This window comes from Caretta caretta, chromosome 9, assembly GCF_965140235.1.
Source record: "Caretta caretta isolate rCarCar2 chromosome 9, rCarCar1.hap1, whole genome shotgun sequence".
In the NCBI taxonomy this organism is placed as follows: Eukaryota; Metazoa; Chordata; order Testudines; family Cheloniidae; genus Caretta; species Caretta caretta.
In genome coordinates, this window is record NC_134214.1 from 7237494 (window position 1) to 7261830 (window position 24337).

At 48.5% G+C, this 24337-nt stretch overlaps 1 protein-coding gene across 3 annotated transcripts in view; it reads left to right on the forward strand.

The window, feature by feature from the left end:
• The window catches only part of DIS3L2 (DIS3 like 3'-5' exoribonuclease 2), a 282912-nt gene that overhangs the window by 237051 nt on the left and 21524 nt on the right, over window positions 1-24337 (forward strand). For all 3 annotated transcript variants that reach the window (XM_048863668.2, XM_048863662.2, XM_048863667.2), the window contains 2 exons: window positions 18292-18475; window positions 22084-22170. In XM_048863668.2, coding sequence (XP_048719625.2) covers window positions 18292-18475; window positions 22084-22170 — 271 coding nt within the window. The remainder of the gene's footprint in view (window positions 1-18291; window positions 18476-22083; window positions 22171-24337) is intronic.

The window sequence follows — 24337 nt, forward strand, 5'->3', positions numbered from 1 at the left end:
AGGCTGACTCTGGATTCAGCAGCCAAATATGAAGGACTGCCAAGCATGATTGCATGGGTACCACCTTTGACTGCAGAGAGTCACTTATGTTGTGGTTCTGTACAACTGAAACCCCAGATCTGCCCAGGTCATTAGAGTCCAGTACCACAGTTGCCACATGATGATCTTTGCAAAACCACTTGCTTTACTGATTCTGTGCCCAAAATAATGCTATGAGCCAGCAGACTTCATGTAGAGGTCCTCACGACACAGAAAAGGGTAAACACGTTACAAGCTTCTGATTTGATCCAGGATGATGGCCAGAGCTAAAGCGTAAGCTGTCTAGCAGAAATTCAGTCACCCAGAATCGGGTTTATGAGAATCCAGCTGCCGAGGACCTGACAGACTAGAACTGACACCTTGGGATGTGAGGGTACAATATCCACCTCAGTTCTATCAATTCTAAGATCTCACAGAATCAGAGATTTCACTATTACAGTGCCTCTGTAGGCCATAAGTGGCCGGTGCCAGATCTCCAGAAAGAGCAACCTACTGGCTTCAGAGCCTCTTTGTAATTCTTGAATGCAGCGGTGAAAAGAGATACGTGGAATTCTCTTCTTCAGGGGTGAAAAAGTGCATTGCCAAGATTCTGCAAGGCTGCAAGTCCTGTTTGGATTTAGCTCTGTATATGACTGGCCATAACACCTGCTCTGATATTCCTTGGATCCAACAACATAAATATGCTGATGGTGCAGTGGGTCTGACCTCTCAAATGAGGGAATTATATTAGTACGTTATTGGGCTCCGGGCTACTGACCTCCATTGTAACTAACTCCCGGTTCCAAGCCAGGAAGGTGACTTTTCAGGTCCAGTTCTGAAGTGATTCCTCCACGGGTAGTGCATTTGGTAGCATCCAGCATGGGTAGTAGAAACACGGAGGGGATTCCCATCCTTTGCTTTCCCAAGCCTCCCTTGGTTCCACTAGAGCACTCGGATCCAGTGCGTCAGTTTTCAGAAGGCCTCGGTAAACCTAGCTTTGATTGATCTAATCTAATCGCCTTCTATGATGAGATTACTGGTTCTGTGGATGAAGGGAAAGCAGTGGATGTATTGTTTCTTGACTTTAGCAAAGCTTTTGACATGGTCTCCCACAGTATTCTTGTCAGCAAGTTAAAGAAGTACGGGCTGGATGAATGCACTATAAGGTGGGTAGAAAGTTGGCTAGATTGTCGGGCTCAACGGGTAGTGATCAATGGCTCCATGTCTAGTTGGCAGCCGGTGTCAAGTGGAGTGCCCCAGGGGTCGGTCCTGGGGCCGGTTTTGTTCAATATCTTCATAAATGAGCTGGAGGATGGTGTGGATTGCACTCTCAGCAAATTTGCAGATGATACTAAACTGGAAGGAGTGGTAGATACGCTGTAGGGCAGGGATAGGATACAGAGGGACCTAGACAAATTGGAGGATTGGGCCAAAAGAAATCTGATGAGGTTCAATAAGGATAAGTGCAGGGTCCTGCACTTAGGACGGAAGAACCCAATGCACAGCTACAGACTAGGGACCGAATGGCTAGGCAGCAGTTCTGCGGAAAAGGACCTAGGGGTGACAGTGGATGAGAAGCTGGATATGAGTCAGCAGTGTGCCCTTGTTGCCAAGAAGGCCAATGGCATTTTGGGATGTATAAGTAGGGGCATAGCAAGCAGATCGAGGGACGTGATCGTCCCCCTCTATTCGACATTGGTGAGGCCTCATCTGGAGTACTGTGTCCAGTTTTGGGCCCCACACTTCAAGAAGGATGTGGATAAATTGGAGAGAGTCCAGCGAAGGGCAACAAAAATGATTAGGGGTCTGGAACACATGACTTATGAGGAGAGGCTGAGGGAACTGGGATTGTTTAGTCTGCAGAAGAAAAGAATGAGGGGGGATTTGATAGCTGCTTTCAACTACCTGAGAGGTGGTTCCAGAGAGGATGGTTCTAAACTATTCTCAGTGGTAGAAGAGGACAGGACAAGGAGTAATGGTCTCAAGTTGCAGTGGGGGAGGTTTAGGTTGGATATTAGGAAAAACTTTTTCACTAGGAGGGTGGTGAAACACTGGAATGCGTTACCTAGGGAGGTGGTAGAATCTCCTTCCTTAGAAGTTTTTAAGGTCAGGCTTGACAAAGCCCTGGCTGGGATGATTTAATTGGGGATTGGCCCTGCTTTTGAGCAGGGGGTTGGACTAGATGACCTCCTGAGGTCCCTTCCAACCCTGATATTCTATGATTCTATGATCCCTTCCTGGAAGGAAATAATAAATAACTAGGCTGGATTTCTTGCAGTGGCACCTAAGGGTTGAGACATTCATCACCTATACTTAATGGCGCATGAGGTTTGTTTCCTGGCCACACTTTGGGGTTTGCCCCCTGTTATGCAATGTGGGCAATGGGACTACATGGTGTGGAGCAAAGTGCTGTCTGGCTGTACCAGTACCCCGAGGACTATCGTATTCATCTCTGGGTTCTAGAGACAGAGCTCTGTCTAGTTTCCAGAAGTGCTCTAGAGCTGCTTCTGCTTCTGTGCCATGGCTGCACTGAAACGGCAAGCAGCAAGCATCTTCATGTCTTCATTTATCTGTCTCTCTGCCTGGCTGTCGGGCTTCTCTCAGAAAGTGGAGTAAGAGTGGTCAAGGATGACCTCTGTCAGTAAAACTGAACCTTACCCATTCTGTAGGAGCAAGTATTTCACTGAATGCCTGGCTGTCAAGCCTATTCCCGCTGAGTGTTTGGGTGTCTGTCTGTCTGCGTGGGCTTGAACCTCAGTGTGTGTGATTGTTCTCCCCTAACGATTTGCCTAAACAAAGGTATTTTCATACCTGCTTAGAAGACCCTGTGCTCATTAAGCCTTGATATATTCCAGACTTGCAGTGGACAGGTTCCTTACTGGTGAAACAACATTGATACCCTTTAACGCCAGGCTGTTTCAGAGAGTACGTCCGCGCTGCAGTTAGAGGTGTGAAGCTGCAGCAGTATGGGCTGCACAAGCCCACCTGGGACCTGGGTATGTACCCAAGTGGCTAGTCAATCCTGCCATGACTTCATTGCTATTGTTATTGGAGCTAGCTAGATCAAAGCTAGCTCTAGTGTGTCTACACTTGCCACCCTCCCACCTCTGATTACACTGTCGACACACTCTGAGGCCTGAGCAGGCCTGGTCGTGGCTCTGCATAATAAATCCAACATCTGTATTATCTATTTACCAAACAAAAATGGGCGTGGTTTGGTGTTAAAGCACTGAAGTTACGTTACAGATGGAAAAGGCCTATCATGTAATGCAAATGTAGGATAAAGTCTTACAGATGGAGGATGGATCACATTAAACTGATAGTATTCCCAACCTGGCCTCTTAGTCCATACAAATTGGTAGAGTTACTATTGCTGAGGGGAACCCTAATTTTAAATTTCCTATCTTTAGTATGACATGTAACATCGCCGTGGCATCACCACTAACATAGTATCTCTGTAATGAATTTCCCTGGGTGATCAGACATTCAGCAAAGCTGCTACGCTTCCCAGCAAACCCATTGTTTTTCACTCAGGGCTATGCCTGAATCCTTGCATTGAAACGTGGTTTTCCCACTTACTATTTAGTTTAAGATTGTAGGCACTGGATACGAAACCTTTTGGGTCATTTAAATATGCTGAAAGGCTGCCCAAGCCCCGAGATTATCCAGAGCATTTAAGTAGTCATTATACAAATAAACCCCAGCGTACTACCTGCTTTCCCCCCTCTTGCCAATGCTTACTCCATCTGCTTTAACCCCAGTCTGCCTCCTGTGCCCTCATATCTCCCTTCCCTCCCCCCAATGTTCCCATGTCTCTGAAAATCTTGGTAACCAGCATGTTCATGTGTTGTGCTTCAAAATTAGTTCAGACCAAAAATAATAAGACAGGAGCCAGTTGGATTGCTTGCCACTTATTGATACAACTGTTCCCCTCAACCTGCCCACACTCCACGCTGCAACTGAAACCCATCCCCCGTGAGCAGTGATCTACAGCGTTCCACTTCTGTGCAGCCATAAGCCCAAGGAAAAAGCCTCCCCAAAAACCACCGCAAGCCGAACTTCCCATAACCAGATAAGGGAGAAGAGCTGAAGACTCTGAAGCCTGCTAGGGGCTTCTCTATGTACAACTGTTAGCCTAGTAGATGCTCAGATATTATAGTGATGGGTGCCAGTACGGAACCTACCCACAGACAGGGTTTGTATGAGGTGACCACCATCCTGGTGGCTGATATGATTCCCTAAATCTTCTGCTACCTTCCCAGATCATAGAAATTTTCCTATAGCAAAATTGCTCACCTATCATGGGTATTTGCTTCCATTGGTGTCCCTCTAGAAGTCTTCCCTTCAGGCCCTACCCTGGGGCTCCATCGTAGAGCTCCTGCTGGAAGGTTTCAATAGCAATCTCTGTTATAAGTTTTGGTCTCCAAAGCTCAGAATTTAATAGACCTTTGTTCTCATTCTAACAGTTCCCACTTTCTTCAGGCATCCGAGTGACTCAGGCCTTTGGTCATCAGTCCCAGGTGAAATGGAATTTTTAATCAGGTGCTCAGAGTGTTGACATCCCCTCCTTTGAGACTGTGGGGGAAATTTCCCTCTGCCTTCTGTCTCTTTCCTGTTGTAGACGTCCTAAATCAGCAAGCTTAGAATTCTTTCTATCCCTCTTCCCCAACAGTTATTCTCAGAACCACTCTGCGGTTCACAGTGAAAGTGTTATTCCCCCTTTCCATACCGACCAGAGTTCCTTTTCCTCCTTCTGGTCTAAACCACCTGGCCGGAAGAAGATTGCTCTTCACTCCTTGATGTTAACTGGCCTCTTGTTCCTAAGTTCTCAAATGCTGTCTAGTTACAAGAGCTCCAATTGGGGAATTGGACACACTTTTTGTGGCTTTGTTATGTTTAAAACAAAAAACACACAGTTTCAAAATCCACTACCTACAAGTGGGTCAAAGCAGTCATAAAAAAATCCTTCTCCAGTTGTAAGATCAGTCCTCCCTTGGAAATTCATGCCCATTCAACCGGATCACTAGTAGCTTTAACAGCAGAGAGAAACAGGGCTTAGTTTGACAAGATGTGTAAGGTTCATCACCTAGGTTTCACTCTACTAAACATAACAAGGTGGTTGTGGCTTTCTCAGATGCTACTGCCTTTGACTGCCAGATTCTTCAGACCTTCCTCCATCTTCAACACATAGGCTGGACTTTTTAACTTTACTCTTTTTTTGACAATTAACAGTTCTGGCTCTTCAGTTACTCAGTTGTTGTATGTTCTTCCCTCCCTTGCAGTCTCCTGCTTGTATGTCCCAGGAGTGATTCCAGATTGGTAGATGGACAGTCTTAGCAATCCTTCCTCATCTCCCAGAGCATACATCCCCTGTCTCGGGTATCCATTCCCTCTCTTTTTTCTTCTTTTCCCTCAGTTTGTCTCCAGCTGTGGAAACACTCGCTTGGACTTTTTGTGCCAGATAAGCTCTTAAACAGAAAGATTTAACCCAAAGGGAAAAATCTGTGCAAAATGTGAACAAGCCTGCTTAGCTGAACATGGATGATGGGACAACATGGTAGTGTCACTAAACTGATGGATGGGCATGCTATGAGAGGGCCAATTTCCAGATATTCTGTTTGTACCACTGGGGCTAGAAGATCTCTGAGATCCATTTGAGATAGCTGTGTGTTTCTTCCCTTGCATAAATGTGTGTCAGATTAAAGCATTTTAAAACATGGCTCAGATTCTGAAAGGATCCCAAATGCTGGTAATAGCTCATCTTAACTAATTAGCATCTCACAGTTTGTATGGTAACTTCCAACTTATCTGTATGTATATATGTATATATATCTTGCTATATGTTCCATTCTGTGCATCCGATGAAGTGAGCTGTAGCTCATGAAAGCTTATGCTCTAATAAATTGGTTCGTTTCTAAGGTGCCACAAGTACTCCTGTTATTTTTGCGGATACAGACTAAGACGGCTGTTACTCTGAAACCTGTCATTTACAAGCTGTGAACTTCAGATTTTATCTCCATGCTTTGCCAGCAAAGGAAACTTGTAAAAATCCCTTCCTGAAAATCCCTTTTGATCTTTCTGGATCATGACTCAGCTTTAGAAAGGTACTTTCCATATCAAACAGGCAAACGCTTTAACGGAAATGCAAGTTTCTCTCATCCTTTCAGGAGCTACTACGAGGCCTGGAGTCCACTTCCTTATAAGAACCATGGCATTCTAGCAGAGCGAAGCAATGAATAGTAACTCCACAGGATATTCCTGCTAGGAAATGTCAGAAGGCTATTTCTGTCTTGATGTCTTAAGATCAGCTGTTTACCTAATGGACTTACATTTGCATTTTGGTGTCGTGTCAATATTAATGTGTTGTCTGAATTGTTAATATTCCTTCACTTCAGTGTTACGTTAATGAAGGCTGCAGGGAATGTGAAAAAGATCTGACTAATTAATTACATGTACAGAAAGCATCTTTACCTTTCCATCGTGCTGCCCTTTGCTTCTGCCTTAATGGGTCTTGGCATTTGTGGTAGGTAGCCATGTAACACATGCGGATGTGGGGAGCAGGCTTTGACTTTACTTTCTCTTATTTTTTAGCCATAAATCACTTGCATAATTTCAAGGCTAAGGAAAAGCATCTTTCATTCCTGCTTCCTAAATTAAGCAGGCGATATGGCCTCCCAACAGACTCTGCCAGCCTGATGTGTGGGGTGGGAGACAGTCATGTCAAGAGCAAGGCTAACATAAGAACGACCCTACTGGGTCAGAGCAAAGGTCCATCTAGCCCAGAATCCTGTCTTCCGACAGTGGCCAGTGCCAGGTGCCCTGCCCCAGAGGGAATGAACAGACAGGTAATCATCAATTGATCCATCCCCTGTTGCTCATTCCCAGCTTCTGGCAAACAGAGGCTAGGGATACCATCCTGGCTAATAGCCACTGATGGGCCTATCCTCCATGAATTTATCTAGTTCTTTTTTGAACCCTGTTATGGTTTTGGCCTTCACAACCTCCTCTGGCAAGGAGTTCCACAAGTTGTGCGTTGTGTGACGAAATACTACTTTTTATTTGTTTTAAACCTGCTGCCTGTTAATTTCATTTGGTGACCCTAGTTCTTGTGTTAAGAGAAGTAGTAAACAACACTTCCTTATCTAACAGCCGACGTTTCTTCAGGAATCCCTTCCATTTTCCTCTTAGTCTGAGCTTCAGATTAGACCATTATCGTATGTCTGTAGCAATAGTTTGTCTTGTGTTTGATTTAATTCAAAAGTCTGTTATTGTCACATTCAATAGAGAACTCCCTAGAGCAATCCTACAGCATCCCCCGAGTGAGAATCTGCAGTCTGAGAGTATGTCTGCACTGCAATAAAACACCCAGGCTGGCCCATAACAGATTGGGCTGCAGGGCTATAATATTGCAGTGTAGATATCTGGGCTTGGGCTGGAGCCTGGGATCTGGGACCCTCTCCCTCACGGGATCCCAGAGCCCAGGCTCCAGTCCAAACCTAGACATCGGCACTGGAATTTTGTAGCCCTGCAGCCGGAGCCCAGTGCCGAGTCAGCTGACATGGGCCAGCCGTGGGTAGACATGCGCTGGGTGATGGTTCCTAGTTGTGATACCGTGTAGTTGAATACAGCATTGTGTTCTGCGGGCCAGCAGTCATCCCTTCACTGAGGGTCTTATGGAAAGAAAGCAGGTCCCTGGCTTTTCCTTTCAGAACTCCCTCTGAAGAAATGGAACTTCCTTGAAACACTGGTCTGTTATGAGGGCAAAATAGAGCTGATACAAATCTGTAAGGACAACATTAGGATGCCAAACAAAATAGCCAAGGTGTGCTGCAGAACACATTGCAATAGCTACCCAAAACAGTCTGAAGCCATGTATGAAACCACTTGGGAAAAATACAAAGAACATTTTGGCTTGTGTTTAAGAAAACAAAAATGATCGTACCTTTAAAAATGCTGGCATGTCTCTGCTGAGACACCGAGAGAAGCTAGGAAATACTGGACAGCAACAACACTGAATGCCTGCAGCTACCCCGAGCCATTGCACCATCTGTAGGATGTGGTGTAGTGAGCGAAGAGGGAGTATAGGCTACTTGCTGCAAGATAGGCACAATGACACTGGGTTAATGGCACTTCTAGAGTTCTGTTTCACATTTAACAGACGAATGGAAAAGGAATGAGGGAAAGTTGTCCTTGTTCTTTGTACTGACAGGGAGTTCTCCTGATGGTGTTTCAGCTGTTCATCTGTGTGGCTAAAATACAGGACACTGGAAGAAGACAGCAGAAGCTTTTGGGAGAAAACTCCAGTGAGCACTGAAGCCAAGAACAAAGAGTGTATTTCCAAACGTGCACCCCACACACACACACATACCCCTCTGCTCAGAGTACTAACAAATTCGTGTTTCCATGTCAGATTACAGAAGTGGACACTAAGAACATTTATTTCAGCGTGGTGGCTTAATGCATGGGTTCTTTGCTAGGCCTCAAGCAGCGGATCACTGCACTGCAGGAGGCCCACACTTTGCCCAACTGAGCATCACATCAGCATCTCGCTAACAGTCTCAGGGTTGTAGTGAATTTCCACGAGATGGCGCAGATTTCAGTCACACTAACCTTTAATAGAGAGGCCCAGCCTGCAGAGACTAAGCCCACTCTGCAGGACTCTCTGGTTTTGATCAGATTACTTTCTGCTAGAATCAAGGTGGTGCATGTGATGATGAGACCAATCGTTTCAGCTCCTTGTTAAATAGGAGGGTGACCCTGGGTCTGCTAGAACTGTGTCCCATGAGCTGCAGGCTGCCATTCCTGCAGCAAAGCTCAGAGGGGCTGTCGTGTTCTTTGTTAGCAGTCGTACTCTTCGATATTCTAATATCCTCCCTAAAGACCCTCCCCCAAATTCAGCCAGCCCCATGATACAACGGGCAGGGGTGCCAGTACCAGCCAAGAACCGTTGGCAAATGATTAAGGTTTTTCAGAGTTCTGAATCCCTGTGTGCAACCCAAGCCCATTAGGCTGTAAGCAATTAATTGCTAATCTTCCTGAATGCTTCCAATAGCCTGGCTTTAGTACCGAGGACTTAAACAGCTTTCCACTGTACTGCACTTAATTTGGTTAAAGTGGGAAAATGGTGTAGTGGCATTTCCAGCCTAAAGGGGTGAGAGTGGCCAGTAAATGACATTCATATTCAGAAAAATCTTCCACTCATCCATGTTCTAGGCAGCTGTTGCTGGGACAGTACTCTAGCTCATAAACAGGGCATTATGCCCGAGCAAGGGAATTCATTAGAGAGAGAAGCCATTCTGGCTTTGTCAGATCTGAATCTGAAAGTGCCTTGGAGCTGCTATTCTCATCAAGTTTCAGTGTTAACAGTTTTAACCAAGAGCTAATTGAGCAATCTCAGAAAGTGGAGTAATTCCATTATTCGGCTCTGCTTTGTTCAACGCTATTGCTGGCGATGAAAATAACACAAATTACTTTCATCAAGCCAGGCCCCGCCAGCACTTCTGGGTTTCTTTCTTTAAAAAAAATAGTGTGTGTTTTGGCTTTTGGCAACCCCCTTTGGCAAAGGCAGCCCCACACCAACACTGCAAGTTCTATATAAGGCTCATCTATAACTTCAAAATCCAATTTCTAAATAGTAGGGGATTTAATTTTCATAACTGTTCAATCAGGAATGAAATTCTGGACTCTGTATGGAAAGGTGCACCTGGCGGTTGGATGGGAAAAGCATTCTCTGTTAAGACACACTACACCCCTGTTGCAGGAGGCTGGACTGAAAAAGAATTAAGCCATTGCAAGCCTTTTAGCCGCTACTAGCCAAAGAGCATGATTCTGTCATTGGCGGTACTCTGAAGAGACTTGGGGTTAGTTAATGTTGCTTTTTTATTGAAACCTTCTAAGTTCCCTCACTTCATGAAAGAACAGTAATTAAAAGCAAACTTACTTGATTTAAAAAAAAAAAATCCTCCTGTATCTAGGCCACTAGAGTAGACTGTTGGTCTTAACTCTCTCAAGAAAGCATGCTGGATGGGCTGCAGTGAAGTTCTGCTCGGTAGAGTCCTGCACTTTTCAGGCAATTAATTCTGCCACACTCCTTGATCTTCAGACGCTAGAGGTGATCGGTGCTGCTGCTTCTTTCTATATGAAGACAAGTCCATGTATAATATTGTGACATTCTTTTGTGGAAAATGACCCCTTATAAAGGTAACTTTCTACTGGTAGGCTACAGAGTAATACTAGTACCAAGGAGCTTTGTGGTCAGGGTTCCTCAGAGCAGCTTCAGACCCTCACTTGTTAATGGATTGCTCTGCAATAAGACTACCAGGGGACTAGGGTATCAGCAATTCATGTGCTAGAGTGCCATCCGGCCCTTTCAGACAGGTAAAAAAGCATGGCTCCTCCTGTGAAGCTTACCACTTAGATCTCTGTGTATCCTCTAGCAGGCAAGAACAGAGGTGATCTAATGCTGGAGCGGCTCTTGGGGAGGGAGCGCAGAAGCTCAGACTGCCACCAGAGTGAATGGTGGTGTTTGGGGTTTAATGTCCAAGAAAAAAGGGAGCATTAATTGTCAAGACAGAGAATTCCCTTGCGACTTAGTGCTGAGTTTTGATATTATTGTTTGGTTTATATTGAAATCCAAACCTGACCCCATATTAGTTGTTCTGACCCACCCTACCATTCAGTCATGTTTGGATCCAGTCATAAACCTATGATGCGTGAAGCAGAAACACGAGTGCAGGTTGGAAAGGTGGAGTGGAGGGGACCAGCTGGATAGGGAAGTATGGAAAGAGGCTTGTTGGTTACAGCATTGAGAAACAAGACAGCGGGTCAGTCTGCAGGGTGGATGGAAGCTTGGGAAGGAATTTAAGCAGCAAACGATTCTCTTTCCTGTCAGAAGTGGAAGGGTGGGGCTGGAGTTTAGCCTGGGTTTGAGACGGAATGGAAACCAATTGATGGGATTTGTAACAAGGGCCACCAGCTACAAGATGAAGTGAAGCTGGTAACCTTTGCAAGAATTACCTGGTCATATTGGGCTCTGTTCTGAGATGCTGTCTAATGTTGTGACCGAGGTTTTTCATCCTGCTGAAAAAAGAAGGAAAGTGGGAGGATGCTTTCAGCACTAATAGAATACCCAGCTGACCAGGTGAAGCATTAGTGACAGAGCCATGAGTCTTAGACCAGCCCAAGGTCTCAAGTGAAGTGAGACCCTGACGGACTCTGTTCAATTCAATGAGACTTTATTGGTATGACAAGCTAGATAAGTGTTGCCAAAGTATAAAGAAGAGACTGACCCCTGAGGTGTCTGTCAGAGGTAAGGAAGATCCATCCTGATAGGGCTATGCACAGTGTGGGGTTTGGCCCCTTGTGTCCATATATCAGCAGTGTGGATATACTAACTTTAGGAATATACCTGTTTGGTCACCTCTCCTCTAAGAAGACTGAGATAACTAGACTGAAAGTCAAACAAGCTTTTGCACAAAGGAATAGGCGTGCTTTCACTCAGTGGTTCTCAAGCAGGGGTACATGTACCTCTGGGGGTACGCAGATGTCTTCCAGGGGATACATCAACTCATCTAGAGATCGGCCTAGTTTTACAAAGTGCTACATAAAAAGCACTAGTGAAGTGAGTACAAACTAAAATTTCATACAGACAATGACTTGTTTATACCTCTCTATATACTCTACACTGAAATGTAAGTACAATATTTATATTCCAATGGATTTATTTTATAATTATATAGGAAAAACAAGAAAATAAATAATTTTTCAGTAATAGTGTGCTGTGACATTTTTGTATTTTTATGTCTGATTTTGTAAGCAAGTAGTTTGTAAGTGAGGTGAAAGTTGCAGGGGACACAAGACAAATCAGACTCCTGAAAGGGGTACAGTCATCTGGAAAGGTTGAGAGCCGCTGCTTTAGTTTATCCTGTCTCATGACCCTCACGGTACTGTGCTTAGGCACCAGTGGGTCAGTAACATGTGGACCCCGGGCTACTGCTCTGAGAATTGTGTTGCTGTGATCAATCTGTTTGGCTTGTGCCTGCACTAACTACATTGTAAGTGCAGTAACCTTTGGTTTATTAATATCGTTTGGGAAGCTAAGCAGGAAGAGTATAGATTACGAGATCAGAAGGTGGTTGGATAGCAGTCCTGCCATGGAAACGGCAGCCCAAACCCACACTCTACTTGCCTGAGCTTTACTGTGCTGAGAGCTGGGATGCGAATCCAATATTTCATGTATTTTAAGGCCAGAAGGAACCATTATGATCATCTAGGATAACACTTCCCAAAGCTCCTAAGGTCCATGGTCAAAAGTGACATGGGAGCCTTAAGTCCCATTGACTGTGTGGCTTAATCACTTGTTACCCTCAGTCTGACCACCTGCATAATGCAGGCCATGGAATTTCATGCTGTGACTCCTGCATCCAGCCCATAATTAATAAGAAAACCGAGTTTGCAGGCCAAAGGGCCTGCAGAAGATGCTTCTGCATCTTACAGGGCTCTTAGGCTGTCCTCTCTCTCTCTCTCTCTCTCTCAATGCTGCAATGCACAGGTTTGGAAACCTCTCTGTACTGCAGGCGCAGAGAGCAGGATTGCCATTATCAGTAAGAACCTGTGGCCAGGGCAAGCACCTGCTCTGACCCACCTCTCTGTGCGGGGGGGGGATATGGAAACCTTGCATGAGTGCACAAAGGGCAAAAGTTCAGAGCATATTGTTTATGGGATTTTGTGCATCTGGGAGCCAAGGATAGCTCAGCTGATCCAGAGGAAACTGTACCGATGGTGTTGGAGAGCATTTCACATGGGATTCATTCAGTACAAATTCAAATGGACTAGTCTCTCTGTCTCCATTTTTTTAGCCATGAAATATTTTTCTTTTCGCTCCAGCCTGCCAGATGGACCCAGCCAAACTCCAAGTGAGGCTGTTTTAAGAAAAAAAAAATCCCTCTTGTCGTTTGACCTGCCGACAGTTAGCAGTTTCAGTGCTCTGCTCCTGTTAATGACAGAGCCAGGCTTCGGCGCTGGCCTCCAGATGCTGCCAGCCAAACTTCAGCTCCAGGCTGCCTTATGATCCATTTCTTTTTTCCGAACCACAAAATAGCATTTGCTGACTTGAAGCCCTGCGCTCTCAAAGTTAGCTGGAGTTACAGCCTGCGGTAGCTCCATTCGAAAACAGCTCTTTACAGCTGAGGGGCCTGGGGGGACTTCCTGGTTTGCAGCTCTACAGCCCTAGAGGCTGGGGATAACAACTGGGGAGGTGGGAAGGCAGCCTGTGCTGACAACGCCCACAGGCCCTCACCTCTCCAGGTCGGTTTCTGCTTTTAACCAGCCAGCCATGCCGGGTAACTGCCCATGCTCCTCCCCTTAAAGGTGAACAACACAGATTTCGAAACATCCATGCACAATCTCCCTCCCTTATAAGATCCCAAAGAAGAAAACACTTCACTGCCCTTCATGTATGCAGTGAGTCTTACGCATTAACGTGTTCGAGCCAGATGTGGGTCCTGCGGGATCTGAGCCACAGACCTGGTTCCTCTGCTGAAGTGGGTGAGCTCTCAAACACTGGGCGAAAGAGTCCTTTCGTTTGAAATCGTGACTCATTCCCTCGGTGTCCATCAAGCCCTTTCTGGGCAGGAATTTCTCATGCTTCACCTTAGCCTAGATGTGACCTTTCCCTTCTGCCCATTTGGGGATCTTCCCTCTGGAGACGGGCACTCCGTGCACATTGTCCTCGGCAACTAAATTCCCGGCAAGTCTGAAGTTTAAAACGGATGCATTTCTGAGCTATCCCGAGACAGCATCTCAGTGTTAATTCCTCTTTCACGCTTGCAGAACTCCAGTGACTCAGTCTGTTTTGTTGAAGCTGACAAAGACACGTAAGTGTCACCCTGCTGAAAATAAGGAGAAATGTTGACTCAGAAGGAAAATGGTTGGCAGGTAGGAGGGTTAACTGGACAGACTGGCTCTTCCAACCCTAGGGATATGGTAGTTGGGGGGAATCGCTCGCAGTCCAAGCAGTCAAGAACAAAATTCTAGCTCTCGTGACGCCAATGGGAGTTTCTCCACATTGACTTCAGTGGGGCCAGAACCTTCACAGGTCATCTTCATGCAGCAATTAGTGGTGTTGGAACACTTTTAATACTGGGGGTGCTGAAAGCCAGCCCCCTTAGCCCTGTTCACCCCCCAACCCCTGGCAGAGCTGGGGCCGGGAGCAGGGCCGTGTCTCCAGCGGGGACCTGGACAGAGGTAAAGGGCCCAAGGCTGGGACCGGCAGCCAGGGCGCCACATAAAACTTGGGGGTGCTGCAGCACCCCCCGCACTCCTAGCTCCTACACCAGTGGCAGCAGTTCAGGATCTGTACTGACCCCGGCTAATAGAAACCGACCAGACTGGGGGCTAGAAACTGCCATATGTAATAGGGTAGGGTCAAGGCACTTTTCTTTAACATTTTATCCTGACTGTATTAACTTCTCTTTGGACACGAGAAAATAAACTCTCTCGCCTTACCAAAGCGGGTTCTCTCCTTTGTGTGACCGTCCTGGTCTCTTGTAGCATTGCTCATGTGTTCTGGGCTGCCGGTGCTGAAGTTCTAGCTCTGAGATCCTGTGATTCCTTGTTCAGAAGAAACAAATATGCTTGTAAAGAACTATAGGAGTCGGCAACCAGATACAACAGAAAAGGGAACTCTTCTGTCGGTCTCCCAGCCTCGCTTGAACCTTCTTGCATCTCCCCTTTGGGAGGAGGCTGGACGCGTTGACAGGGAACCATTCTATGGAGTCTCTGGTTTAGTTAGTTAGCTTCTCTTCTAAAGCATCTAACTAGGGGCTTTAGGCACAGTGAGTTAATCCACTAGCCTTTCACCTCTGGAAAGCTGGGTTCACATCCTGCCATGTCACAGATGAAAGCAGTTTGGAGGGCTCGGTCCCATCTTAAGTCCTTCCTATCCATATCCCCAAACCACCCAGTGATTTGGCACCTCTCTTTGATCAGCTTGGGACTAGAGCAGCAGGTCAGGACAGAGATGGGCCCCCAGAATGAGGTTTTGCAAATCTGGATTGAAGTGCATTTGCAGAGAATCAAGAAGAAGGAAGAGAAGGAAGCATTATCTGACATTTAGTGTACAGAGAAGACAAATCAAAGGGGACATGATAGAGGTAAAGAAAATAACAACTGGTATTGAGGCCATCTGTCAGATGCTTCCAGTTACCCTTACTCATGAGAACAAAAGAACCCCCAGTAAAATTAAAAGGCAAGAAAACCAAAACAACAACGATGAAACAAAATATTCTTTTAAAAATACAAAGCTTAAGGAACTGGAGAAATTTGCAGCCCCGAGTTATTAGTGAGGCAAAGAGCTAAGGCTTAGACACTCTTGTGAACAATAAAAATACAATCTGCATTCCCACGAGTTTGGATAGAGAATTATAAGGGCTGTAATCCTTCCTGCCTCAGGACGTAAAGCACTGCTATCTGCCTGGGATTCAGAAGACATTTCCCCCTCGGGCATGTTATTGCCTTGTCGTCTAGGAAAGTTTTACACCTTGTTCCGAAAGACCTGATATTGATCACACTTCAAGACAGGCTCCTGGACTAGAGGGGCCATTGGCCTGATGTGTTGCAGCAACACCTGTGTCCCAGTGACATCTGCCCATATGTCTGTGTGGCTCTACCTACTCCTATAAATCTCTGACTTTCCTTTGCAATGTGATATGCACGAAAGAAAAGGAAAGAATCTGGCATGATACATTTTACTGGCCTTGGCACTTGCCAGACTGGTTCAGTTAGCCTGGATTGGTGGTGTAATGACCTTTTCCGCCCCCAGTCACAAGAGAAGTTTGCTGTCGAAGTGTGGGCACTGATGACAGTACGTGTACCAGGCTGCCAAGAATGTGTTTCTGCTTCCCAAATGATCCACTGAAAACTAGGCTTGTCGACTCAAGGTGGTTATTCTATCTTGAATGGTGTTTACAGAAACCAGTGATGTTTTCCTTTCGCTGATGAGCTATTTGAACCCTGCCATCCCCATGTGGTTTGGTTTGCCCTTTAGAAACGCCTGTTTTACACAGCAATTGAACGGACAACTGGTTACCTGCACAATGCTGCTTTACCCCTTAGTCTGACTAACAGCCGGCTGGTACCAGCTGCCATAAAGGGACCAATGTTGCCATCTTGTGGTTGAACTGCACCAAAGCAGCTTTAACCTTATCCAACTTCCCTCTCTAACGTGTATTGTCACGGGTATGTATTAAATGAACCCAGCTTCCATTCTGTGATGGCCACCGCGTCGCCTGCAGCACGTGTCACTCCTGTCAGGGCTTGTGGGTAAATGTTAGAAACTTAAATAAACGGTGGTTGGCCCAACATTAGCATGTGCTGTTTTCAGTGCTAGTAGCTTATTGGTGGCCCTCTCCCTGTCCATTTTCCCTGTTTACCCCAGCGTCCTTTTCTACCCTGTCTGGTAGGGAAGCTGTCAGCCCTTTGGGAATAGCGTCCCTTAGGCTGTCTGTGTGTGCAGAAATCAGGGGGTTGGCCTATTAGCTCCATGCTCTGTAAGGAGAGTCCACAGCGCTGTTCCGGTAGGAGTTCTGATCCATTACAGATGAGCATTTTCACTGCTGATTTAGGGACGGAAAAGGGTAACCGGTTAGCATGAGGCTTACTGTTAACTGGACCTTAACTGTTGACGCACCGGGCCACTCAGCTGGAGGGACCCCATCCCCTGTCGCGCCAGCAGGACCTCAGCCCCAGCCGGGTTGGGCCAGCAGGACCCCAGCTGCAGTGGGACCCCAATCCTTGCCACCTGGCCCGCCGGAGGAACCCCAGCCCTTGCCGCGCCAGGCCAGCCGGAGCAACCTCAGTTAACCAGTTTAAAGATTTTTTTTTTTATCGTTGAACCGGTTAACCGATATTTACATCCCTTTGCTCATTACAGCTATTTGCTTATTCCTCCTCTCGTTTGTTTTTAATGATTTCCTTTTTCTATTGGGTTCTGCGCAAGTGCAATTGGTTGACCATACAATCAGTCTGGGCATGTGCTATTATTGTAGGATAGCCCAGGAATACAGTGTAGTGTGATCCACATGTCGCTCGTTAACCTCAGTAGCACACACGGTAAAACTCCCCAGTGGTCTCCATTGTTGGTTTCTAAGTCACAGAACACAACAAAGTCCTGTGCCTAGTCCTGCAAATCTGCCACAAAGGCACTTGGGCTCCACCGCAAGGGACTTCTCCAAATTGCTCTGCTGTGGCCATTTGGCATGCACGAGCTGCGCTCAGATGCCAGCATAATTAGTGGCACTATGCATATGCAGTGCCGAGAGTGTGATGTTGCTTTTACAGCTCTATTATCATTGTTGGCAGTTAGCACAACTTGAGAAATCCACCGACTATGTGGAGCAAATGGTGGAAGGCCCAATTAAACACATTTCTCTGTTTATCCAAGCCCTGTTAAACACATCTCCTGTGACACAGTCCTGCAGCAAGAAGAGCATAGCCCATGACCCCGTTAGGATCATCGTTAGTGCTATAGTTTACATTTTGTCCTGTGTGCTGCTCGTGAGGTTTTCCTCCAGTGTCTGTGTTTTCAGTGGGAGCAAGGAGAGTTCAGGCTGGCTTAGGTTGGTCTCCGTGCTCGTAATGGGGGAGAAGCCATGGATAGCCCCAGTGCTGTCTTTGTCATACATTCAGCCCTGCACTTAGAAAAGCTACTTTGCTTTCCTGGCCATCTGTCTGCGTTTCCAGCTGTGCGCTCAGCATTTGTGTAAGGCGAACGCTAAGGCAGATTCGTAGCGTGGAAATTCGCCTGAAACTCATGCAGCTGTGCTGACCACACATGTCGTTCTCAGGGTGGGAGATGAAGTAGGGGTGGGGGGGGCACTGTGTTTCCTCTGGCTCAGGAAGACAGCTATCTGTGTTTGTCTTCCGTGCTATCACTCACACTGCATTTGCTTTTCTTGTCCAATGTTTCAGGAGATACGATGACCTGCAGCGGGATTATTTTATTGTAATTTGAGCTGTCCATTTATTGCTGGCTTCTGCTTGTCTGCACCACTAGGATGGCCCACAGGAACCTCAGCTGGAGAGAGAGGATCTGGGGAGGTTTGCTGGTATCTCAGGTCTAATCTTCCTCTTAAGCCGCTACTAATAACCACTCTCCTATGCACTCACACTGCACTAGCTCCCAGCATTGAGTACAAGCTGTTGATTAAGGTTGGCACTTCATGGCCCCAGGGGCTTCCTGCTTTAACTCTCATGATGCCTCTCTCCTTGCTCTAGGCTGGTGGAAGAATTTATGCTGCTGGCAAACATGGCCGTCGCCCATCAGATCTACCGCTCCTTCCCCCAACAGGCCCTGCTGCGCCGTCACCCCCCACCCCAGACCAAGATGCTGAACGACCTCATGGAGTTCTGCGACCAGATGGGACTGGACATAGATTTCAGCAGCGCAGGGGCCCTGCACGTGAGTGGAGACCGCACTGGGGATTTGCATCAACAGAGAATGTTTAGCCGGTTAAGCTCTCCTGGGGTTACTGATACTTTCTCCGACAGCATTTGTGTAATGGCCTGTGTTTTCCTGCTCTCCATTCTCTGGGTGATCTGCCCTGTCTTCTGCACAGGGCTACAGCTGACTGTGCAGAGCTGGCCAAGGGGGTGTCCAGGGGAGTTTGGAGATGAGGCTCGCCTTTGTAGCCACGCACTGGGCATAAAGAACAGGGCGTGCATTGCCACGCGAGTCCTCCATTTGAAACCCTCCTGCCCTGTCTTCAGCCAAGTGGCAGGGTTCGGGGGGCAGGTCTCTGTGCTCCACTAGACCCAGCCTCTCAGAAAAGTCTGGTTATACCCTCCAGTCTCAAACCGGGGCTCCCAACAAACACCTCGTGCAGAGAGATGTGATTTTCTTCACAGGGCATAAAAATGAAGCCACTGACACTGCAGAAAAGATGACAAATCCCCAAGAGGTATTAGTCTGCCCAGTGTTTGTCTGCTCTCTCGAGCCATCTCCCCTGGGGACTGGAGGAGATCACTGATAATGAGCCAGGAGGGGGGAGGCTCTTGAGGGAAAGACAATCCTAAAAACTACCCAGCACTTTCCATCTCTTGATTGCTGCCCTCGCAGTAGCTGGTTAACCCCCGCAGCCCCTTGTCAGGGTGGGGACGGTCTCCCTGTTGTATGGCTGGGCAGGTCACGGCAGAGAGCTGAAGCGAGTTGCTTGTGACCACTGAGGGAGCTAGTGGCTGGCCAGAAGTGGAAGTCAGCAGCATGCAAACCACACGAAGAATTGTCATAGAGAAGAGGTGGAGATTCGGTGGGATCATGACAGGCAGCGCCAGAGGCCACATCCCCGGCCTCCCTCTCCGTTAGCAAAGAAGCAGGGTTTGCAAGGGTTTAAAATGTCATCTCCAGGGTCAGCATCCACCGTGGCGTGGCCTCCCCTGCTGCAGCCTCACACATCAGAGTCTGACCTCAAATCGGGCTGTAGCCAGACACAGCGGATCTAGTACTAAATGCAGCGGACAGTTGGTGCCGGCGAATGTTTGCTGGGAGGAGTGTGGTGTAGTGGTTAGCGCCGGGAACTGGCAATATGGCCTCCTGAGTTCCACTCGTGCCGCTGACTGCGTCAGTCTGATCTCGTCTAAGTCACGTTCCTGCTCCGCGGCCTTCGCTGTACAGCGGGTGGAATAGGGAGGGTGGCCCACGGGTTAGGGGCTAGCTTGGGAAGTGGGAGACCAGGGTTAATTCCTGCTTTGCCCCAGACTTCCTGGGTTGCCTTGGGCAAGTCATGCAACCTCTCTGTGCCCCAGGTCCCCGTCTGTACCATGGGGCACTAGCCCTGCCCTCCCTCCCAGGGCTGCTAGGCAGATACATGCGTGAAAGATGATGGGGTGCTCAGGACAGTAACAGGGGCTGGATAAGTATCATAGGTTGCTAGGTGATACATGCTCCCCCACTGGGGGTGTCGCGGTCTGACTGACCTGTGCGCAAAGCGCTCGGAACCCCTCAGATTCCGGGTCCTGGGTGTTTCTTGCAGAGACAGGAAATCCAAGGAATCTTTGCAAAGAACTTAACAGCGTAATGAGAGCAGAGGAGTGGGCAGTGCTGTAGCAGTAGATGGATAGGAAAGAGCTCTCTAGCCGCGGCTGAAGTAAGGGATGGAGAAGAGTACGGGCTGTTAGGAATACATTCAACACAAATCTTTGTTTTGCCTGATGCCTAGATACTGTGCTGATGGGTGTGCACTAAGTAAAGCTCCGTGTTGGTCACGGAGGTGACGGAAGTCCTGGATTCCGTGACTTTCCATGACCACCGTGACTTCTGCAGTGGCCGGTGCGCCTGGCCCGGGGGCCACCTAAGCAGCTCGGGCAGCCCCTGGGCCAGGCACACCGGCCACTGCTGGGCCAGTCTCGCCTCCCTCCCCCGCCCCCCAGCAGCAGGAGTTTGGGTGTGAGGGGGGCTCAGGGCTGGGGTGCCTACCCGGTGGGGGGGACTCCCCGGAAGGGCAACAGCAACTTCCCTGCCTCAGCACCTAGCTCCACGCTGCCTCTGCCCGCAGGCACCACCCCCGCAGCACCCATTAGCCGGGGTCCCCGGCCAGTGGGAGCTGCCGAACTGGGGCTTGGGGCAGAGCAGAGGCAGTACATGGAGCTAGGAGCTGGGTAGGGAGCCTGCCCCAGCCCCACCAACCCCCCAGGCTGCAACCCACCCCCTCCCGAGCACCCATGACTCCCCCCTCCCCCAGGCCACAACTCCCCCCAGCACCCACGTCCCCCCAGAGCAGGGTCGCCAACCTCCCAGCGCCCGTGACGCCCCCAGGCTGCGACACCCCCCCATGAGCACCCACGGCGATGGATGGGTAATGATTCCATCTGGAGCAAAGCCCCTGTTCGGAGACGTGACACCCTTAGGGGTATGTAAAGCAGCACGCTCCCTGGGGAGGGGAAGGAAAAGCTGGGGCAGAAGCATAGAGGTTTCCGACGAGGCTACAGTGTGTTTTGTGTGTTCGGGCAGCCTGCCGTTTCTGTCACTGGTTAGCTCTGTTCTCACCAGCCAGTCATTGCAGTAAAGCAATTTCTACATAGAAAGATGATGGTTTCAGGGGTGGGACTGCAGAGCCGTACTGGGAAATCTCATGCACTGTATATGTATATACTGCAAACCATGGCTTGGGCTGAAATGAAGAGAGCGTTAAAGCTTCACTTCAGATGGAAAGTGAAGCATGGGGGGCTCCAGTATTTTCTTTTTCATTGCTCCTGGACTGCTGGTGATACTGTTAATACAGTGCATCATCAGCCTCCCTCGTACTGTTCTGTTAGGTGCGGCCTCACCGCTCTGCTCCCTCCTCTGGGACTTGCACCGAGCTCCTTGTCAGGGATGCTGAAGACAGGGGGATGCTTTTCCTCCGAGCTTTGACCATGTGGGGCCTTTCCAATGAGGAGGAGGAGGCAGTGCTGCTTGTTACTAGCCTAGTACAATGGCTTCAGACTGCGGCATCCCTCGGAGCGCTACACAGTGCATTGAGCCAGGGCAGTGGAATATGCTTTGCTGCATGGGAGGGAACTGGTCACAAGGCCCTGGGGTTTGACCTGCAGGTTGAGAGGGAGAGGATAAAAGTCCATCTCTCTGAATGTTCGGAGATTATTCCCCTGGCTTCTCTGCCCCACATGGCTGCTGCCTTTGGAAGGCAGATGCTGAGCAATATCATAAGTGACTGCAATATATAGAAACGGTGTCCACAAGGCAGCCCTGTCCTAGCCAACCAGGCGGTGAGCACCAAGCTGGGACCAGCCGGGCTGCCGGGACCATGAAAAGCCAGCCAGGCTGGCATATGGAGGAAACATATTTGCTGTAGCCAGCCAGGCTATGCATATGGAGGAAACATATTTAGTGAGGAAAACATTTCCGTTTCACGTTTCTAAGTGATGGGTGCAAACAAGGAAGAGGGGATTTTTGTTGTAAAGGGTCTGCATTTTCTGAAATCCCCGGAGCAGTAAAACAGCGCAAAGAGCAGGACTTGTTTGTTCTCCCCCAGAGCCTTTCACCTGTTTCTTTCCCCCCTTCTCTCCTTCCAGAAAAGTCTGAATGAAATGTTTGGTGCAGACAGCTATGCAGAGGCCAGGAAAGAAGTGCTGACCACCATGTTCTCCAGGCCAATGCAGGTAAGAGCCGCCAGGTCACAATGTGCTTATCCCCGTGCAGCCAGCACCAGAATGTTTTCGGACTCGTTGCCACCAGCTTTGCGTTTCCTGCCCAGATCAGTGCTCCTTCCCCTCTCCCGAAATCCCCCCTCTGCACTGGTCGTTTAAACTGTTACACAGGGGGAAGGGAGATGAAGAAGCTAAGCGCTTCACTGGTAACTCCCGGCAGCCCCAAAGCATGGCATGACCCAGATTTATACCTGATGCGTCCAGTCTGCTCTAGTCAGTGAGGCCTGCCTGGTTACTTATGGGCTGGGTTCACCGGTCAGGGCTGGGCAACCCGCTGAGATTGATGGGTTCAGTGGGAGTTGCTCCTTGGACTCTCCCTCAAATGGCGCAGCCAGGAGGCTCCTACGATGCGTGCTGCCACCACGGGCACAGTTCTGGGTATTTCGCATAGGAGGCTTTGGTGCCATAAAGGGTTTAAGTGACTGCTAGGCAAGGGCAAGGATGGCAGGGTGCAGATCCCCCATTGACTTCAGGGGATTGGGCCAAGCCTAGTAGCCCTACTAAAATCTCCTCTCATGACATCCAGTAGCAATTTCCTTCCTAAAGAGCCATTCAGGGCAGCTGAGGGGCCAGGGAACTGGGGTCACTGGTTGAAAGCCCAGCCAAAGTCAGACCCTGTTACCGCTGTTCAGTCCAACTTTAACAAATTAGTCTCAGTTCAGAGTAAACAGGCATCCCCATCAAAACCCAGCATTGACCTGCCCTTGTAAGCAGAGGGGCCCAGGTCTGAGTAGGCCACGGAGACCCATCCATCTCAAGAGGTGATCTCTTTTGGGTAGGTGGCAGAACTGACAGGAGGGGAGCTTGCCGTGCCACGGTTGTGCTGGCTTTGTTGCGGCACCCTGTGAACAGCTAATCTGGTGCGTTTCATCGGCACAGAATTAGCGAAAAGAAAACACAGTATAATTTTTGTAAAGCCTCTGCCTTGTTAACTTGGCCGCCGCGCGAAGGGAGGCTGGTTCTGAGAGCACAGCCCACCAACAGGGAGAAGGTGACACGTTCCTCAAAATGGCCTCTCTGCCGCTGAGTGTTTATCACCATGGGAATACATCATCTTCCTGACATTACTCATTTGACTGTCACTCTTCTAATTAGTTAATTTGCTCCATTTACTCATTAGCAGTTGCCTGAAGTCCTGCTGTACTTTAGCAGCTTAATGCTTGTTTGCAAATGTAGCTGGGGAGGCTCTGATGGCAATTAGCACAAACTGTGTGGTAATGATCCCCTCCACACGCCCGTTGGACTCATTAGTACAGTTTGCTGCTGCGCAGTTCTCCCCTTTTTAGCTGGGTGTGTTTTTCCACCATGTTTCTCTAGATAACGACCCTTTGTCTGGCTTCCACGTGTCTCCATCACCGGAGGCATGGATAGCTTCCTTTCCCCTTCAATGGGACGTACTGTTGAAGTTGAATCCTATTTGTAGCGTCTATTACATGGGTTCCCCCTCCAGCCTGCTGCTTGATTGTGTTGCGTCAAGGCCCCGAGTCTTCTCCCCAGGTACCGGACTGCCTGGGTCTTTGAATGGACGGTCGAAAGGAGACTGGTCACGTGGGCAGGCACGGCCCAGGATGGGGCAGTGAGAACTTTCTGAACTGTGTGTTCTTGTTCAAGGGCTAATTTCTCTTTAAGCCCCAAAGCTGCGTCTGTGCCATATGGAAGGCCTGCCGGCGCGTGGAGGAGGGGAGTAAACTTGGAGCCCCTCCCGCTCTCCACCACCAGGCACCTCAGCACATTCGGCAAACTCACCTGCCACACAAGCACATGCGTCGGCAACAGCCGAATTTGCAGCGTCTGCCCGTCATTGACAGTGGTGCAGAGCCTTTACTTCCTCAATGAGGAGTTCCGTATGAATCAAAACCACGGAGGAAGGCCTTTGGGAGCTAGGTTTGGGCAGTGTCTCATTCAAACCATTTCCTAACCTGAGCTGGTGCTTTGGAAGTTTCATTTGCTCTTCAGCTTCCTTTCCCCACGGTCCCAAAATGGAAACGTGCTGTGTTTCCTTTTCACGTGGTGCTGACGCTCTGCCAGCGATGGCCCAGCTCGGGCCAGCCTGGCCGTCGCAGAGGAGGGGTGAGCACAGCAGTAGATAAATAGATGCTGAGCTTGAGCAAAGCAGGAC